This window comes from Biomphalaria glabrata, chromosome 7 (genome assembly GCF_947242115.1).
Source record: "Biomphalaria glabrata chromosome 7, xgBioGlab47.1, whole genome shotgun sequence".
Lineage (NCBI taxonomy): Eukaryota > Metazoa > Mollusca > Gastropoda > Planorbidae > Biomphalaria > Biomphalaria glabrata.
The window spans coordinates 25,958,832-25,980,034 of NC_074717.1; the positions used below are offsets into that span (position 1 = coordinate 25,958,832).

The 21,203-nt window shown below is 36.9% G+C and overlaps 1 protein-coding gene across 1 annotated transcript in view; it reads right to left on the bottom strand.

The window, feature by feature from the left end:
- Positions 1–1,519: 1,519 nt before the first annotated feature.
- Positions 1,520–21,203, bottom strand: part of LOC106060567 (iroquois-class homeodomain protein irx-1-B-like) — a 48,142-nt gene continuing 28,458 nt past the window's right edge. The window contains exons 3-7 of the mRNA XM_056036147.1: positions 18,786–18,971; positions 15,891–15,970; positions 11,236–11,395; positions 10,432–10,600; positions 1,520–4,453 (exon numbers count right to left, since the gene is read on the bottom strand). Of these exons, the coding sequence (XP_055892122.1) occupies positions 4,191–4,453; positions 10,432–10,600; positions 11,236–11,395; positions 15,891–15,970; positions 18,786–18,971 (858 nt within the window). The 3' untranslated portion in view covers positions 1,520–4,190. The remainder of the gene's footprint in view (positions 4,454–10,431; positions 10,601–11,235; positions 11,396–15,890; positions 15,971–18,785; positions 18,972–21,203) is intronic.

Here is a 21,203-nt window from a genome sequence, read left to right on the forward strand (position 1 = left end):
CATTTATTTATTTTTTTACTTTGAAAAGTATCACGGTCAAACTAGAGTTTTCTCGGTGTGGCCAACGAGCTAGTAATTCTTTTCTTAGCTGTATACATCAACTGTTAAATTTCTAAGAAAATCGTTAGAGTCCTTTTTGAGATCAGCTGTCCGCCCACCCATCCAGGTTCCATGAAGGAGTGACTTGAATAGAGGTATAGTAAAACAAATTGGTAACGTGCGTATTTGTTTTCATGAATGTATTTCCTTCTCTTGGTTTACTAGACTTTTGTTTGTTTCACTTTGTGTGTTCCAAACATCCAAAATGTATGTTTGCTTATCACTAATTAGACCACTAAGCAATAATCTTTGAATCTCCGATTTGCTAGGAATTAGGTCAGAGGTCAAACTTTACCAAATGATCTGACGGTATTTTCCATTCCAGGTCCAGTTCAATGTCTGGTTGACCGAGTCCTTCAAAGTGTACATTGAAATGTTTTCTCTTGGTAAGAATGTGTAAGTAGCTTGCAATGTAAGTTTGCATCACTAAACAAGGACGTATTTATCTTTAACATGACCGTACTTATCATCAACTTGGACATAGGATACTTATCTTAAACATAGGCGTATTATCTTTAACATGACCGTACTTATCATTAACTTGGACATCTTATCTTTAACATGGATATGCTTACCTTTAACATGGCCATATTTATCTTTAACATGTCCGTACTTATCATGGATGTACTTATCTTTACAAGGACGTACTTATCTTTATCCTGAACTTGCTTATCTTAAAACTGGCTGTGCTTACCATTAAAGAGAAAAGAGAGAGAAGAAAGAGAAATAAAGATATATAGAGAGGAAGAAGGACCGCAGAGGGTAATAGAAAGAGAGAGAGAGAGAGAGAGAGAGAGAGAGAGAGAGAGAGAGAGAGAGAGAATAACAGGTAACAAACAAAACAAAACTCAAGATGTTTATGTTCTGTACAATATATTTATTAATGAAACAAACTCAAGATGTTTATGTTCTGTACAATATATTTATTAATGAAACAAACTCAAGATGTTTATGTTCTGTACAATATATTTATTAATGAAACAAACTCAAGATGTTTATGTTCTGTACAATATATTTATTAATGAAACAAACTCAAGATGTTTATGTTCTGTACAATATATTTATTAATGAAACAAACTCAAGATGTTTATGTTCTGTACAATATATTTATTAATGAAACAAACTCAAGATGTTTATGTTCTGTACAATATATTTATTAATGAAACAAACTCAAGATGTTTATGTTCTGTACAATATATTTATTAATGAAACAAACTCAAGATGTTTATGTTCTGTACAATATATTTATTAATGAAACAAACTCAAGATGTTTATGTTCTGTACAATATATTTATTAATGAAACAAACTCAAGATGTTTATGTTCTGTACAATATATTTATTAATGAAACAAACTCAAGATGTTTATGTTCTGTACAATATATTTATTAATGAAACAAACTCAAGATGTTTATGTTCTGTACAATATATTTATTAATGAAACAAACTCAAGATGTTTATGTTCTGTACAATATATTTATTAATGAAACAAACTCAAGATGTTTATGTTCTGTACAATATATTTATTAATGAAACAAACTCAAGATGTTTATGTTCTGTACAATATATTTATTAATGAAACAAACTCAAGATGTTTATGTTCTGTACAATATATTTATTAATGAAACAAACTCAAGATGTTTATGTTCTGTACAATATATTTATTAATGAAACAAACTCAAGATGTTTATGTTCTGTACAATATATTTATTAATGAAACAAACTCAAGATGTTTATGTTCTGTACAATATATTTATTAATGAAACAAACTCAAGATGTTTATGTTCTGTACAATATATTTATTAATGAAACAAACTCAAGATGTAAACATAGACAGAGGGAAAAGTGGTTCATGGTAGTGGTTGAAAAACAAAGGAGGCGTGACATTCTTTATATCAAGTAAGGTTTTCACCCAGAGGCCTAGTGAGGGGGGGCAAGGGGGCACGATGCCCCGGGTGCTACCCGCAGAGAGGCGCCTTTATATGTTCATGGTAAATGAGGGATGGGGGCGCTAATAAAGTACCTTGCACCGGGCGCAAGTTTCGCTCAATACGCCTCTGTCAAACTTCTGCCACTACCTAATAGTTTTAGTCTAAACTCAAAGTCGTTTCTTTTAGCCACATGTTATGTGTGTGGGGGTGGGGGTGGGTGGAGGGGTATGGTGGTGATAGTGGCCATGTTTTCACCCACTCAGCTGCGCCCCCTATACATAGAGCCATTACATTTATTATCCTAAGAAGGAACTGTGATTGAGATGCAATCATGATTGAACCTGTTGAACAGTAGTGAAAATGACTAATCGAAATCTATTTAAATTACAAGACAATAACGATCTAAAGATTAATGCAATAAAAATAATAATAATAATAATAATAATAACAATATTAGCAAACTCGATAAACATTATTATTGCAATATTTGTATTTTACATTGAGTTGAGCTTATGTCGACATTCCAATACATGAATGACATTTGACATTTCTTAGAAGACATGATTGAATGACATACAATTTGACATTTCTTAGAAGACATGATTGAATGACATACAATTTGACATTTCTTAGAAGACATGATTGAATGACATACAATTTGACATTTCTTAGAAGACATGATTGAATGACATACAATTTGACATTTCTTAGAAGACATGATTGAATGACATACAATTTGACATTTCTTAGAAGACATGATTGAATGACATACAATTTGACATTTCTTAGAAGACATGATTGAATGACATACAATTTGACATTTCTTAGAAGACATGATTGAATGACATACAATTTGACATTTCTTAGAAGACATGATTGAATGACATACAATTTGACATTTCTTAGAAGACATGATTGAATGACATACAATTTGACATTTCTTAGAAGACATGATTGAATGACATACAATTTTACATTTCTTAGAAGACATGATTGAATGACATACAATTTGACATTTCTTAGAAGACATGATTGAATGACATAGTATTTGACATCTGATAGATACCATACTATATTGGACATTATATAGAGACCAAAAAAGAATAGTATGAAGTAATATAAGAGTCAATCATTGAGTCGAAAGTCTTGCCGTCTACAAGTCTAGGTGTTTTGTACCTGCTGCCTTTGATCTGATCCTATAACAAAAAGGTAGAAGACATTTTGCTTTGTAAAAAGTATTACGACATTGAAACGGGTTCTATTTGGTGAAACCAGGGCGACCGACGATCGTCGTCGCGAGGAGATTTTAGACTTGTGTATGAGTAAATATCTAGAGTAATATAATTTCCATCTTCACTGTTTTTTTATGCCAATCTTGGAGCTATTTACTCAAATATCCCCATCTACAAGACTGCAAGGGAGGGAAGCGGGATGGGGTTCGTACTCGGGACAACTCGGAACTTTTCGTGTGTATTGCAACGTCTATAATAATGAAGTAGAAAAACATGGTCTAGTTCCGGATCGATTTGTTTCTAATAAAATACAAATTGGTATATTATAGAATCTCCATTTATTGCCCTTGTTAGTTATAGAAATGAGAAATTAAAAAAGAGAGGGTGTGTGTGTTATAATTAATGAATAAACGAGCTTGCAAACTTTTCAGTGTTCACAAAACAAATGTAATGAACTTAGATGTAGTGTTACTACATTTTTAAAAAATGGAAGAGGGGGGACTACAAATTATAGAGGAGGGAGAGGGGAAAAAAAGGAGGTAAAAAAGACTTGTGAAACAACTAAATCAATGGGGGCAGCAGGTGGATAAAAGCTAGAATTATACAAGATATATAGCAGTACTGTCTAGCACTAAGTCCTCCTCTATAATAAACAAATGTACTGCATGCACAGTGCTGTAAGTCTACGTCTCATGCTGAGCAGATACCATTAAAACTCAACAAATATTAGATCATCAGAAATGTTTTCTGGTAAACCCTTCGTAGTTTGGGCTCTTTCTAAGGGCCCAGCATCGTGTGTAGTTGTTGAAAGTCAATGCATTCGGGGAGACGGGTCCATTGTGAAGCTACTCCTCTGCTGCCAAAAAAAAAGTCAAGACTCTGGGAAGAAATCTCCCACTAAAGAGCTTGTTAACCATTCGCGATGCGTTTTCAAGAGTCCAAAATGTGAGAAATGGACCAAATCTTTGGTTTGGGTTTCTTCGTGGCTTGTTGTAAGGTGGGACTGGACAGTGGCCTGGAAGAATTTGTGCAATCTTCTGATTGGATAGAATTCGTTGGCGGTGAGGGTACTCTGTTCGAGGAGGCGATTGGTTGATTTAAATCACGTGATAGGTGGCGGAAATCATCATTTTCATCGTCGGAAATGTCTGAGAATGAGTCGTGCTCTGCCTCCCCTTCACTTGACAGTTTGCCTGAAATTAAGGAAAAGGTTAATTAATGGAATAATGAATTAAAAATAATTATTCACATTATATAGTACAGGATTGTTGCAGTGAGAGACTGTTGCATCTATACTGTATTCAAAGTGTACTCTACTCTAGAGTGATACCCATTCAATGGGCTTGTTCCCCAGGTCTTTCATGTCATGTGGTAGTGTTGCTTACATTTTATGGCCTCGTTGATTTGAATGTGAAAATAGTCTAGATTTAGACATGTTTAATAAAAAGTATGTTACATTCATTCCCTGATTGATATGATTGTTTAGTAGATCTAATAGATCTAGGCTAGTACTAGATCTAGATCTACATTTTACTGTAGGAAGACATTGCCACTATTGTCATTTATAAGACCATAACCACGTGACGTATTTTTAAGTAAATAAGTCCCCATTGAATAAATACCACTGGTTGACCACAGCCACACTTTCTAAACAGACATCACTTTGAACATTAGTAACAGAAGGTAACATCTTAATGAACTTGTCTACTTAGTGGTGCAGTAGCTTGGCGTGTCATCTTACAGACATATACCACCTAACTCTCTCTGTCTCTCTCGCTGTCTGTCTCTGTGTGTGTGTGTCTCTCTCTGTCTCTCCCTCTCTCTCTCTCTCTCTGCAGTCTGCTCCTGTTTCTTTCTCTCGTCGTTAAACCAAACAACCCCCACCCCTCTCCCCCCCCCCTTCACACTATGATCTTTATATATGTATTTCTCTCTGCTGTGTCATCATGACACAAAGGGTAAAGTTGTTATTAAATTGTTGAAAAGTTGGAAAAGTTGAAAAAAAAAGGTTCAACATGCTTGTTGTGGGCTCTACAAGTCTGTCATTAGGGCGCCTTCGTGGGACACGCCCCACGCGGGTATCTTTTTTATCGTCCATCTTGTGGTCCACCTTTTCTTCCCTGCCCCTTAACACTCGTTCATCTTCCAGCTGCTGCTTTAAGTCCACTGGGGGTAGAAAGTCATTCATTTTGTTAATCCTTGACCAAGCCTCTTCCTCCCTAGAGCTAGTGTCAAGTTGGGGATGGAACTCATAGTTTTTAAAGTGACTTTTTTTTATAGAGCAAGTTAAGACTTTTTTTTTATAGAGAGCAAGTTAAAACTTTTTTTTTATAGAGAGCAAGTTAAGAAATTTTTTTTATAGAGCAAGTTAAGAATTTTTTTTATAGAGAGCAAGTTAAGACTTTTTTTTATAGAGCAAGTTAAGACTTTTTTTTATAGAGAGCAAGTTAAGACTTTTTTTTATAGAGAGCAAGTTAAGACTTTTTTTTATAGAGCAAGTTAAGAATTTTTTTATAGAGCAAGTTAAGACTTTTTTTTATAGAGAGCAAGTTAAGACTTTTTTTTATAGAGCAAGTTAAGAATTTTTTTATAGAGCAAGTTAAGACTTTTTTTTATAGAGAGCAAGTTAAGACTTTTTTTTATAGAGAGCAAGTTAAGACTTTTTTTTTATAGAGCAAGTTAAGAAATTTTTTTATTAAGCAAGTTAATACTTTTTTTTATAGAGAGCAAGTTAAGACTTTTTTTTTTATAGAGCAAGTTAAGACATTTTTTTATTAAGCAAGTTAAGACTTTTTTTTATAGAGCAAGTTAAGACTTTTTTTTATAGAGAGCAAGTTAAGACTTTTTTTATAGAGAGCGGTTAAGACTTTTTTTTTATAGAGCAAGTTAAGAAATTTTTTTATTAAGCAAGTTAAGACTTTTTTTTATAGAGCAAGTTAAGACTTTTTTTATAGAGCAAGTTAAGACTTTTTTTTATAGAGCAAGTTAAGACTTTTTTTTATAGAGCAAGTTAAGACTTTTTTTTATAGAGAGCAAGTTAAGACTTTTTTTATAGAGAGCAAGTTAAGACTTTTTTTATATAGAGCAAGTTAAGACTTTTATTTATAGGCAAGTTAAGACTTTTTTTTTATATAGAGCAAGTTAAGACTTTTTTTATATAGAGCAAGTTAAGACTTTTATTTATAGAGCAAGTTAAGACTTTTTTTTATATAGAGCAAGTTAAGACTTTTTTTTATATAGAGCAAGTTAAGACTTTTTTTATAGAGAGCAAGTTAAGACTTTTTTTTTATAGAGAGCAAGTTAAGACTTTTTTTATATAGAGCAAGTTAAGACTTTTTTTATAGAGCAAGTTAAGACTTTTTTATAGAGAGCAAGTTAAGACTTTTTTTTATATACAGCATGTTAAGACTTTTTTTATATAGAGCAAGTTAAGACTTTTTTTTATAGAGCAAGTTAAGACTTTTTTTATAGAGCAAGTTAAGACTTTTTTATAGGGCAAGTTAAGACTTTTTTTTATATAGAGCAAGTAAAGACTTTTTAAATATAGAGCAAGTTAAGACTTTTTTTTTATAGAGAGCAAGTTAAGACTTTTTTATATAGAGAGCAAGTTAAGACTTTTTATATATAGAGCAAGTTAAGACTTTTTTTATATAGAGCAAGTTAAGATTTTTTTTTATATAGAGCAAGTTAAGACTTTGTTATATATAGGGCAAGTTAAGACTTTTTTTATATAGAGCATGTTAAGACTTTTTTTTTATAGAGAGCAAGTTAAGACTTTTTTTATATAGAGCAAGTTAAGACTTTTTTATATAGAGAGCAAGTTAAGACTTTTTTTTATAGAGAGCAAGTTAAGACTTTTTTTTATAGAGAGCAAGTTAAGACTTTTTATATAGAGAGCAAGTTAAGACTTTTTTATATAGAGAGCAAGTTAAGACTTTTTTATATAGAGCAATTTAAGACTTTTTTATATAGACAAGTTAAGACTTTTTTATATAGAGCAAGTTAAGACTTTTTTATATAGAGAGCAAGTTAAGACTTTTTTTTTATAGAGAGCAAGTTAAGACTTTTTTTTAACAGAGAGCAAGTTAAGACTTTTTTTTCTTCTCTTTAAAAGCTATCACCTTCCGCCGTCTCTATTTCTCCTATAAAAAAAAGGTCACAGTGACTTGCCCTTGGTTCTTGTTTGCAACTACCAATGAAACAAAATGTTCTGACACTACAGGCGGTCATGCACCCGACAACCGATTGAAAGGATCTTTGACTCCGTCCTAAGCTGGAGAAAGTCAAGTTGGTTGGTCGTTGTGTTGGCCTCACATCACCCTCAGGATTGGAGTCCTGTGTGCACGAGACTTTTGGGTCAGTCAATGAAGGACTAGTTAACACTACGTATCGCAGAGATGAGTTTTTCCTTTATTTTATGTTGGTGTAAGGAGGAGGGGGTGGAGTCTGGCTGGTAGTGATCTGCTCCTTGTGTTACTGCTAGTGCGTGTGTTGTTGTAGAATGTGGAGTATCAAGTTTTATCTTGGGACTTTCTTGCGCGCAATGGTCCTCACTATTTCTCTGTTATATTGAATTTTGTAGACACGCTATTGAAATATTTTATATTCAACATTGTATCTCAGGATGATGTTATTATGATTTAACGTCTTTGACTCCTTAAGTTGTTTCTGGTCATAGCTAATTACAGTGTCTCATAACCTCCACTCCGGGGAAGCGGTGGATGAGTGGTTAAGCGCTTGGCTTCCTTACCTGGTGTCCTTGGTTTGAATCTCTGTGAAGACTGGGATTTTTTTTGAATTTCGGGATTTTAGGGCGCCCCTGAGTCCACCCAACTCTAATGTGTACCTGACGTAAGTTGGGGAAAGTAAAGGCGGTTGGTCGTTGTGCTGGTCACATAACACCCTGCTCGGTAACCGTTGGCCAGAATAACAGATGACCTTAACATCCTCTGCCCTATAGAACGCGAGGTCTGGAAGGGGAACTTATATAACCTCCTTTCATTGATTTTATGGTGGCGAGGATAATGCGCCAGACTGCTGAGCTTTGGGTTTCATGTTAGAATTCTGCTAGAGGCTGGTGACTTTAGAATTAATATATCATGACTAACTTTTGTTGTTCTTTCTCCCTGCCCCTTGACTTTCGTCGAAGTTCGCTTTGACAGTTGTCCTAACCCCTCCACTTTCCCCGGTCAGCAGCTCACTTAAATACATAGAAAGATGAGCTAGAACTTAATAGAGAAACTGGTACTATTCAACTAGCTAGAACTAAATAGAGAAACTGGTACTATTCAACTAGCTAGAACTAAATAGAGAAACTGGTACTATTCAACTAGCTAGAACTAAATAGAGAAACTGGTACTATTCAACTAGCTAGAACTAAATAGAGAAACTGGTACTATTCAAGTGTTCTGCTAATGAGATGTGCCCTTCTAAAACGATGTACTGCTAAATAAGATAACTTGATGAATAAAATGTCTTGCTGAATAAGATGTACTTTTAAAAAAGATGTACTTTTAAAAAATATACTTTGAAATAAAATGTACTTTGAAATAAGATGTACTTTGAAATAAGAAGTACTTATAAATAAGATGTCTAGCTAAAAAGTAATTCGATATCAGAATTTGTCCTTTAAAAAAAATTAAAACGAAACTAAGCAACATTTGTTCTTGTCTTTCCCAGCTGTGATGTCTCTCTAAGAGCACAGTGGGGCGGGTAACGGGGGGGGGGGGAGTTAGGTGAACTAACTGTTAACTCTATCAACTCCTGTTCAAGACAAACAATCCCGCAGTAAACATGGCATCCGATCTTCCATTAGTGAAAATAAAGACAAAATATGTCCGAGTGCTGGGGGCGGGCGAATGGCGTCTTGTCCTCGAAAACCACACTGGAAATGAAGCAGGGTGCGTGGCGGAGGGGGGGGGGCGGGGAAGGGGGTAAGTTGAGGAGAGGTGGCGGTAAATTAAGTCCGATGGACGAGTCATTTATCCTGGAACGTATTTGACACGTCACATTAGCCGGTGGTACAAAAAAAAAGGGGGGGGGGAAGTGGAGATTTACAGGGCGATCGTTAAGCCATGCAGGCGGCGACAGGATTTGTCGTCGGGGGGCACCCCATGTAACGCGAACCACAGCTCAGGTAACCTGACCCACCCAGCAGAATGCGGCCGGCCACTCATTGGGACCTCAAGGTACCATCCACATACCATATAACATACCACCCCACATACCATCTGACGTACTAATTCACATAGTTTATAAGGGCATCTAATTTATTTGATAACAAAATGAACAGGTCAGAGGTTTTGAAGTAATACCAACTGGAATGACATGTAAGCAGTCTTATCTCATTGGATAATGTTCTAAATAATAGCTCAATGAGGAAAAAAATCCTTTAAAAAAAACAACAAAGCTTATATAAAGGGAAAGAACTCCGCCCTTAAAAATATAACTATCAATAATTTACAAGCTATTTCCCTTATGCGATATAAAACATAATAATAATTAACAATAATTAATTGACTAATTGTGTATTTTTTTTTAAATTGATTTTTGTTTGCTAGGTAGGCCTACAATAAATAATTGTTTAAAGTATCAAACTGATCGGAGTGTGCGTGAAGGAGAAATAGCGTTTACAATTATTTGAGGGGACTAAACCCAACAAATTTAGCTACATATGTCAATACTGAAGGATTACTTTCTCTTGTTGGTATCAAATAAAATAGTTACCAGTAATTAATTGACTAATTAGAATGAATAAAGTTTCAACTTGATCTGAGAATAGGTGTGGAAGAAATAACGTGTACACACTTTTTACAGATAGACAGACAGACAGATTTGATATAAGGAACCGTGATGTCTTTTGTTATTTTAGGTCAGATAGCTAGGTATTAACACTGAAAATAAAATAGTTGGTGCGAACCTGGTAGAATATTAAGAGAAAAGAGAGGGCAGTGCAGAGTTCTATTGCACTGAAGGAAGTGTAGGGCTAGTATGTTAGAAAGACATAGTGCAGCGCTCATATGCTGCTAACAAGTACGGCATCACTCGATGTACTAGAAAGACATAGTGAAGCTCTCAAATTTTAGAAAAAAACACAGTATACAATATACCCCCCCCCCTCTCCTATTTCGTTAACTTGTTCTCATTATCAGCATTTCTAGTAGCAACTGACCTTCTGTTCTGTATGACATATTGGTACCGACAGCCACATCAATGGACACGCTGTCCGAATCGCCTTCACGATCACTGTCCAGACCGATGCTATCGTCTTCTCCTTCCCCTGTGCTAAGACGATTATCTTTCTTGAGCCTACGTCTGGCATTAGCAAACCATGTGGACACCTGTTGACCAGCAGAATTCAGAAAGCATTGATATATTTTTTTTCAATATGAAACATGTCACTATTCAAAGATAATTACCTAGGGCCCATCTACATTATTTGAAAAAAATAAACAAATATCAACCTAGTGCACCATTGACATGATATTTTGGTGGGGTCCTAGACAAGGACATTTTGGTGGGGTCCTAGACAAGGACATTTTGGTGGGGTCCTAGACAAGGACCTTTTGGTGGGGTCCTCGAGTCTTCATAAAGTTTCGTTAATTCTTGTTCCATACTATTATCTAATATAAGCATGAAAACAAAACAGTACTTAAATTTAACGCACTATAAACCATTATATCGTGCTTATACATATGTCTGATCACATAATAGTTCACTAAATCGATTGACCATTGAGACTAATTGTTACAAAATGTCTAAACGCTGACCTGCGACGTCGCAACTTGTAGGTAGTTTAGACCAATAGCTCGTTGTGACATCACAGGTCGTGAAGTCAGACCTGTACGTAGCAACGAGCTAAAGGTCTAAACTGCCCACAAGTTGCGACCTCGCAGGTCAGTGTTCAGGCCTTCTATGACGATTGATCTGGCTGGTATCGGTTCAGTGTTAACTTGACCAAAGGGAATTAGCAGACCTGCGTTAGGGTCATCCGCGTTATGATGGCCAACATAATTTTCTCCGCTTTTGTCGGGTATGGGTTTTTCTTGTGTTCGTTCAACCAAGCTTTAAGGGGTCCTGTTGTCTCCCTTGTGGCTGCTTTTCTCATTGGTCCGTTCATGTCCATCCCTGGGTACCTGGACAATAAATAAATAAATAGGATTGAAATTAAAAAATAAATCACACCCATTGTTGAAGCAAACTGAGGCTAGTGTTTGGGTTCATTCTGAGGCTAGTGTTTGGGTTCATTCTGAGACTAGTGTTTGGGTTCATTCTGAGGCTAGTGTTTGGGTTCATTCTGAGACTAGTGTTTGGGTTCATTCTGAGACTAGTGTTTGGGTTCATTCTGAGACTAGTGTTTGGGTTCATTCTGAGACTAGTGTTTGGGTTCATTCTGAGGCTAGTGTTTGGGTTCATTCTGAGACTAGTGTTTGGGTTCATTCTGAGACTAGTGTTTGGGTTCATTCTGAGGCTAGTGTTTGGGTTCATTCTGAGACTAGTGTTTGGGTTCATTCTGAGACTAGTGTTTGGGTTCATTCTGAGACTAGTGTTTGGGTTCATTCTAAGACTAGTGTTTGGGTTCATTCTGAGGCTAGTGTTTGGGTTCATTCTGAGACTAGTGTTTGGGTTCATTCTGAGACTAGTATTTGGGTTCATTCTGAGACTAGTGTTTGGGTTCATTGGGACATTCTGATGTCTTGTGGAAAGAAAGACAGGAGAGCATTTTAAATAATAAATGATAGAAAACTTCACATGTGCATAGAATTGTCGACTCCCGAATAAACTTTGTTGAACAAGTTCTCGATATGTTTTAACAACACATAACATATTGTGTCATTCGGGAGAGGGGCTCATATTAGCAGGCAGCAGCGTATCAGACTAAGCGGTTGGGCTGTAAACGTTTTATCACAAGGGAAAGTTTGGCATTGCAGTATGGCATTTGACAACTGTAATTTTTTTTTTTATAATACGAATAATTCCAAATTTTTCTCTAATACGGCAGATTTCTTTTTCTCATGCAACTCATTCCGTATTCTCTCTCTCTCTCTCTCTCTCTCTCTCTCTCTCTCTATATATATATATATATATATATATATATATATATATATATATATATATATATATATATCTCAGTTCAACACAACTCCATTACTTCTCCCCAGATCCAAACCGTTTCAAGCTTCACCATCTCACAGAATCATGATCTATGCAACGTTTGGAGGTGAGATCTTTTGTTTCTGTGTCAGCATTACGCAATAGATTACATCGACCAGCAGGTAGTTTGACGCTAACGTTGTGTCCGCGACAATTTGAATCAATCATTTATTTCCTTAATTCTAATTAACAGGACTGAACATTTTGATTGGCTGGCGTCAACACACCGAGCCTTGGTGATGAGAAAGACGAGACGGGCTTGTACGTGAGACGAATAGAAATGAATTCGCAGGCCGCTAGTTGTTGTTTTTTTCTGAATGTTTGTATAAATCTCTCTCTCTCTCTCTCTATCCCTCCTACTCTTTCTCTCTCTCTCTCCATCCCTCCTACTCTCTCTCCCTCCTACTCTCTCTCTCTCTCTCTCCATCTCTCCTACTCTCTCTCTCCATCTCTCCTACTCTCTCTCTCCATCCTACTCTCTCTCTCACTCTATCCCTCCTACTCTCTCTCTCCATCCTACTCTCTCTCTCACTCTATCCCTCCTACTCTCTCTCTCACTCTATCCCTCCTACTCTCTCTCTCTATCCCTCCTACTCTCACTCTATCCCTCCTACTCTCTCTCTCCATCCTACTCTCTCTCTGACTCTATCCCTCCTACTCTCTCTCTCTCCATCCCTCCTACTCTCTCTCTCTCCATCCTACTCTCTCTCTCACTCTATCCCTCCTACTCTCTCTCTCCATCCTACTCTCTCTCTCACTCTATCCCTCCTACTCTCTCTCTCTATCCTACTCTCTCTCTCACTCTATCCCTCCTACTCTCTCTCTCCATCCTACTCTCTCTCTCACTCTATCCCTCCTACTCTCTCTCTCTTTCTCTCTCCATCCCTCCCTCCCTCTCTTCCCCTAAAACAATAACTGAAAACTAAAGCAGACCTTGTGTGACGAATTGACTATTGAAACAATGTACGAATGTATTTTGTTTATAAGTTGTACACGTTCCTTAATGCCCAAAACAAATCTAGAGGACTACGTCCCAGCCCAAATCTAGAGGACTACGTCCCAGCCCAAATCTAGAGGACTACGTCCCAGCCCAAATCTAGAGGACTACGTCCCAGCCCAAATCTAGAGGACTACGTCCCAGCCCGAATCTAGAGGACTACGTCCCAGCCCAAATCTAGAGGACTACGTCCCAGCCCGAATCTAGAGGACTACGTCCCAGCCCAAATCTAGAGGACTACGTCCCAGCCCGAATCTCTTGTAGGACAATAGGGAACTCGGAACTAATGATGAGAGCCCGAAGCGAACACCAGGCAGCCACGAATTCCAGATGTAGATTTAAGGTGACGTGAAATATATACAGAATTAGATGATAAGCTAAATATTAAAAGCCTTAAATGATTTTCATTGTTAAATTATAATTTTCAGCCCTAGATGTGGTATCTATGTCCTCCGAAAAATCCCTCGGCTATCGAGTGGGTTGTTTTAGCAAAGGACTCACTATTATATAAATTGTATCAGACGTGGTCTGCCACTTGAAAGAGAGAGGGAGAGAAAGAGAGAGAGGGAGGGAGCAGAAGCACAATGACGAGTTTGAAAGATGTCCAGGTCCGGAGACAATAGATGGACACTATGAACTCAAGGCTAAGAAGGTGTTACAGTTGCCTTTTAGTTCTTTTCAAAGAACAAGATCTTGATCTACACCAGCACCTCGTCACGTGACGGCAGACAACAATGTGATAACACTGCCAGTCGCAGAGAGACGGCGAGGCGCGACTGCTGGTTTTATTTCGGGGGGATAAAGCGATCACCCGACACCGATGACGGGACGAGTTCAGCCCCTTGACGCCAGGGTTACCCATCATGCAGGCGAAATATGTTTATGGCTGAGCAGATATCCAGTCTCCCTTTATCCCCCCTCTCATCCCACTCAGGTGTGTGTATGTGTGTGTGGCTGTGGGGGGGGGGACTAGCACCCAGCACCCCATTCGCAATCGAAACTTTTCATCTGACAATCTAAATACCCTGACACTCCCCTCGGCTCCCTCTGTGTCAATGAGCGCCCCTCTCAGACCTCCTGTAATAAATGCATGCTCTGGAATGTCTAGCTATCGTTACAAATGATCAGGTATTGTTTCCCGATAAAGTTTTAACAAAAAATTCTTTAGTTTTAAAAAACAAAGTGTGATTTTGTGTTTCTCTTAAGTAATACAATATTTTCAAATCCATCTATCAGCTTAACACATCTGTAAGAACAACATTGCGGACACATCATTGATTTACATTGCAGGCCTATATGAGTGTGTGAGCTGCAACTGAGTATGTTGACAGTGGGGTTTACCTTAGTAAATAGGCTTTATCTGAATAAATAGGCAAAAGTCTTCCATTGACTAAATAGGCGATTCAGTAGAATTTATCTGGACAGACAAATATCCGGACTGCCTTTGTTTTGGTTGTACACTACGGTATCTAAGGGATCTTGCTGGTGTGCAGAGAAAGATCAGCGCTTAGTTCTCTCAATTCAGGGAGGTTATTAGACGCTTTGTTCCCCTGTATATTTTACATTGGAATTCCCAATTACTCTGGATAATCGACGTTTTATTGTATCTCATTAAATAGGCAATTAGCTTTTCTTTTTTTTTTAGTAAGCAGGCAATAGACTTCATTAAACAGACAGTAAGAGTTTATAAGTATAACTATTGTATTTTATAAAGCTTATTTTAACTCTGTCTGTTTGTTGGTCTGGTAAAAAGTTTGAACGCGTTATTTCTCCCACCCCAATCTCAACTTAGCACAATTGTTTCTTGTATCTGACAAAACAAGAATCAATTTAAAAAATATTAACCAATTAGTTAATTAATTATTGGTAAATAATTATTTTGTTAGGTATCGAACAAGGGAAAAAATTGTACTTGACTGATGTGGCGGTATATGTTCAAATAGTCCCCTTTAAACTTTGTCGCTTAAAAAGTTTGAAACTAATAATAGATAGCTATGAACCCTTCCCTGGCCTAGTGGTTAGAGTATAAAGCTTGTCAAATTATTTTCTTTATAAAAAATGTATACTTTTAAAAAGCTTCTCACGGTAACCTTTACCCAGATACCCCTTTCTTTCTCCAAACTAATTGAAACAATGACATGAAATATACGATTTTTTAAAATTACTTTTTAATTATTTTTTTATTTATTTTGAGAACATATTTCAAGTCTCCATGAGATATTACACATATGCCCCATGGCCTTCAGGTGAAAGACATACTGTTGAATGATATTGTTCAATTGACCCAGCTAAACCTGTGCAGAGACTGGTGGATCCTCCGAGTAAGTTTGGGGAACTATAAATCAGTTCTAGAACGGAACATAACATACAACAACACGCGGGGAATGGGAAGGCGGCGCTCGTGTCGGCAGCGTCACAAGTAATTTACTTGATTGCTTTTGACTTCTGCACAACGCCTCTGAGTCACGTGATTTACTTACAACGATCCGTATGGATGAAACGTCACGTGATGAGGTAAAATGGCCGCAGTTTGTTCTCCTAATGACGCCAGGCTTGGAATCTGAGGAGAGAAAAAAAACGTACACAGTTGAACAAAAGTATTATTCGAATTATTTGTTAGAATCAGGTGTGTTTTATCCAACAAGATAACCCTTACTCCGGTAGTCATCCATCCGTCCCAGTGGCGCTACAGCCCATGGAGGGCTCTGGCCCACTTCAACACACCCTTCCATTCAGATCTCTCCTGGGCCTTTCGTCTCCACGCCCTAACCCCAAGCTGCTTCAGGTCTGCTTCCACATTATCAATCCATCGCTTTCGGGTTCTGCCTTTGGGTCGCCTGCCTTTTGGTATTTGCCTGTATACGATTTTCGCTCCTCTGTTATCTGACATTCTTTCAAGGTGACCTGCCCAACGTAGTCACTATTGGTGGGTCTTCATACAATTGATATATCTCATGGCTAGTGCGTGTCCTCCACCCTGTTTCATCCTGTATAGCACCATAGATTTTCCTAAGAATTTTTCTTTCCCAAGTATTAAGTAAATTTTCAGATGTCTCTGTCTGTGTCTGACTTCCATAAATTGCTGCTGGTCTTATTATGGTTTTGTATATTATTTTCTTGGTTTTCCTTGAAATTGTTTTGCTCCTAAGTAAATGATGGGTGCTATAAAATGCTCTGTTGCCTCCTGCTATTCTTTCCTTTATTTCTGTTAGGCTCCGGTGGTCATGTCGGTTCAATTTGTAAAAACTCGGGAATGCTAGGAAGTCAAGAACTCCATCGACTTGTCAACAGAGAATTCTGATAGAGATGTACTTCGTTTATTTGTGTGTACACCTCCATTGTGTTGTAATAGGCTCTGCTCGCTAGTATCTCACACTCTCTCGTCATAGTAAAAATAAAAAAATAAATAAAAACATCAAACACACACAAATGAGAGAGAGAGAGAGAGAGAGAGAGAGAGAGAGAGAGAGAGAGAGAGAGAGAGAGAGAGAGAGAGAGAGAGAGAGAGAGAGAGAGAGAGAGAGAGAGAGAGAGAGAGAGAGAGAGAGAGAGAGAGAGAGAGAGAGAGAGAGAGAGAGAGAGAGAGAGAGAGAGAGAGAGAGAGAGAGAGAGAGAGAGAGAGAGAGAGAGAGAGAGAGAGAGAGAGAGAGAGAGAGAAGGAGGGAAGGAGAAAGAGAGATTTGGTTTAAAGACATTTTATTTTAAAGTTCTAGTCAAACTAATTTTCCTTTTGTTTGGACTTCTTATCTTATCTTATCTTATCTTATCTTATCTTATCTTATCTTAAGCTAAGTTGTATTTTTCGTCAGTCTATGTTCCAATATATTCGAAAGCTTAATATCATTTTGTGTCCGCTAGGTTTTCTTGTACCCTCAGATTGGTCCACTTGACAGGTCTCACCTTTTATTAGCTTGTCCGCGTTATGACCACTAACCTACTTTTTGATGATCTGTTTGATGTTGGATAACAACTAATCAACCGAACACACGAATATGGATCTTTTACGAACACTTGTTTTTTTTTGTATCTGAGCTTAGCAGTAAAAGTAATTAATTATCGAATAGCTTTAAAAAGAAAAGTGTTTTTATGTCAATGGAACAGGCCGCCAAATGAACGAATTTTCATGATTATGGAGCAATGGGGAAAATATTACAAATAGGAGAAAAAAAAAAATGGGAAAGTCTTTTAAAACATTTGAAACGATATTTATCAAAAGACAACTTTCAAACGTCAAAAACAATTACTTTCAACACCTGATCAACATATGGTATCAACATCAGTTAAAAGAAATTTTCATAATTATGTTATTATTAGAGGTATTTTTTAGTCTATTTATTGTTAGTGTTTATTTTAGCCTTGAAGTTATTGTTGAGATGTTTATTGATTACATATGAACTGAAACATGTATTAATTATATATGTTATTATTTAGTTTATTTATTGTTAGTGTTTATTTAAGCCTTGAAGTTTCTGCTCAATTTTATATTGATTACATATTAATTGAAAGATATGTTAATTATACATTAATTAAAACTTGTAATAATTACATACTAATTGAAAATTGAATTGGTTCCATATTAATTGAAAGATATATTAATTATATATTAACTGAGACTTATATTAATCACATGTAAGTTTGCTTTAATTAAATATTTACTACCAAGATGAACAATATTATGCTCTTTGAAAAAGAGATAAAAATACTTGATGACAATGATTTTGATATGAAATTTTTTTTTCATAAAAAGCACGATGATAATTTAGCCACCAAGCAAGGATTGACAGTAGACTATAAATGCAGCAGAAAATAAAACTAGAGGGAACTTGTGGTGTCTAAAGTTTCAACAAAGGGTGAAGATCAAATATTTGATAAAGAATGAATATCGCAACCAATCAAATGTATTGTCGACGTGTAGATTTAATTATTGTTTTCCCCGTTGTCGTTTGGTTTATTTAAAATTCTCTTGTCGAGGTTCTCATCTAGTTCACCAAACATCATTCCTTTCGTTATCTCAAATGTAAGTGATTAGCACTGATTAAGGATATTAGAAATTATCTATATTATTGATTTAAAGACTTCAAATTGCCAGTTATCTTGTGCATAGAAAATGTGTTATTAAAATGGTCAGTAATCTTATACATAAAAATCATAACATCAGAGCTATATTTTTATTTCCAGACAACATCTCAACGGAGCGCACCAGAAACTTACCAGGACTACGCGGTTATATAAATAAGTATTTTTCCCTTTAAGAAAATAATCCTACATCCTTAAGTAACAGATTCAGGTCATGTCATCCAAAGGTAAAAAAAAAAATTTATTAAGGTAGTATAGGTTCGATATTTGACTGACACTCCAAAAACACAACGACTCACCTGAGGAGGGTAGGATAACTCAGTGAATCCAGGTCGCGGGGACTGGTGTGGGGGCCGAAGTCCTCGGAGTGCCGGGTGGGCTTGCAGGCTGTGAGATGGATGTGAGTCCAGCTGGCAAAGGCACACAAGCTGACCGGTGCTTGAGTCAGTGATGTAAGCTTGACCATTGTCACACAGTTTAGGGGGCTGTCAGAGAGGAAGACAATCTGATTTGAATACTTTCATTGAAGAATGAAATTATACGACAAAATATCTCTCGTTCTATGTATTACGTTAGTTGTAATCTAGGTACCAATAAATCAAATAATGAGAATCACGGATGAATGTCTGTGTGTGTGCATAATCTAGTTTTACACATATATGTCAGTTCTAATGTATGCGCGAATGACCGGAAGTGTGTTAGTTGTAGACAAGAGGAGACCAGCGTGTGATATGTGCAATGAAGTAGACTAAAGTTTCTGTGTTTGGATCGAGCTGTTAAGTGGTTTTTTTTTAAACCCAGGGTCACCTAGATTTAGAGAAAAACTATGGTAGTTTCTAGAGTGCTATTGAGATAGAGACATGGGCGTAGCCGGGGGGTGGGGTGGGTTCAACCCCCCCCCCCAAATGAAATTCCCCCGCGGGGGGGGGATCGTAATTTAGTGACTGATTTTTTGCTTTGATTTTGTTTATTTTGGGTGATATTTTAATACTAAACCATCACTTGCCCCAGCACAGCTAAGGGGGTTTTGAGTTTAAAACCCCCTACCAGGGGTTTTTGAGTTTAAAACCCCTACCAGGGGGTTTTGCAGTTATATCCACCTCTTCTATAAAATAAAAGCAAAAAAAAAATGCAAACGACAATCCCCAAATTCCAAGAGCACAGTTAAGGAAGATTTTGATTTTAAAACCCCGCCCAAAATTTACAATAAACCCCCTTCTTCAATATAAAAAAAAGCAAATTACACAATCAAAATTCTATTAGCGTAGCCAAAGGGGTTTTGAGTTTAATCCCTCCCCCATCTTTAGTAGGGTTTGAAGCCAAAAAATAACTCTTCAATGTAAAAAGAAAAAACAAATACCGCAATCAAAATGTTATGAGCGTAGCTAAATGGGTTTTGCCTCAGTTTTGAGTTTTAAACTCCCCTCCAGTGGAGTTTAAAGCTAAAAAATACCTCTTCTATATAAAAAAAAAAGCAAATTACACACTAAAATTATTTGACCGTAGTCAAGCCAATTGGGGGTTTGAGTTTAAACCCCTCTCCTACAGATGGCTTTTTAAAAGTTTAAAACCCCTCCAGATGGTTTTGAGTTTAAAATCCTCCTACAGCGAGTTTTGAGGTGGAAAACCTCTATCTTCAATATTATTCTAAAGCAAACTACAGTTACCAAATTCTATGACCGTAGCTAAATGGGGTTTTGAATTTTTAAAAAACAACAACTCCAGAGATTTTTTTGTTTAAACCAACCAACAGATGATTTTGCCGATAAAACTTCTCTTTTCGATATAAAATCTAAAGCAAACTACAGTCACCTAATTCTAAGAGCGTATTCAAGAGAGGTTACACATTTCTACCAGTTGCGGGGCTCCATTAATAAAGTGCAGTGAATAGTCATCTGCCGAAATTGAAAAACAACGATGGCTAAGACAGATTTTATGAGTCAGTTATAGAGATCGGGTCTAAATCAAGGAAATATTATGCCGAACTGGGAGTCGACCCCTTAGTAAGATTGTGACGGAGCGTCGCATGAGATTTGCGGGACATGTTCTCCGACAAAATGAATTACGCATAATAAGAGTTGCGATGACATCCTAGTACAACTTGGCGCCACACATTCATAGAGGTCCCCAGAGCAGGTAGGAAGAAGCTTCAGACATTACCAGTGACAGATTTTCGTGGAAAGAGATTGACGGCAAATGCGCCGAACGGCGCGGGAGGGTCTAAGTTAGTAAGAATAGCACATCAGGTTTTTGAAATAAAACTTTTTAATAGCAGGGTAATGCCACTGGCGGATCCGGGAGGGGGGGGGGAGGGGGCGGTAGGGGCGATCGGGGCGATCGGGGACACGACAATTCGTTCACTGACATTTCTTTCACCGACAAATCGTTCACGACTTTTCGTTCACGCGACTATTCGTTCACCAGACATTTCGTTCACCAGACATTTCGTTCACGCGACTATTCGCTCACGGACTATTCGCTCACAGACAACTTGTTCACCGACAACTTGTTCACCGACAGTTGGTTCACGACAAATCGTTCACGCGACAAATCGTTCACTATCAATTCGTTCACAGACAATTTGTTCACAGACAAATCGTTCACTGGATATTTCCAAAAACAAAAAATTGCTAGAGATCGTTTGTTTGTTGTTAATATTTTGTTAACGAGGACAGTATGTTATAAAAAATTATACTGAAAAGAAAAAAGAGATCTTA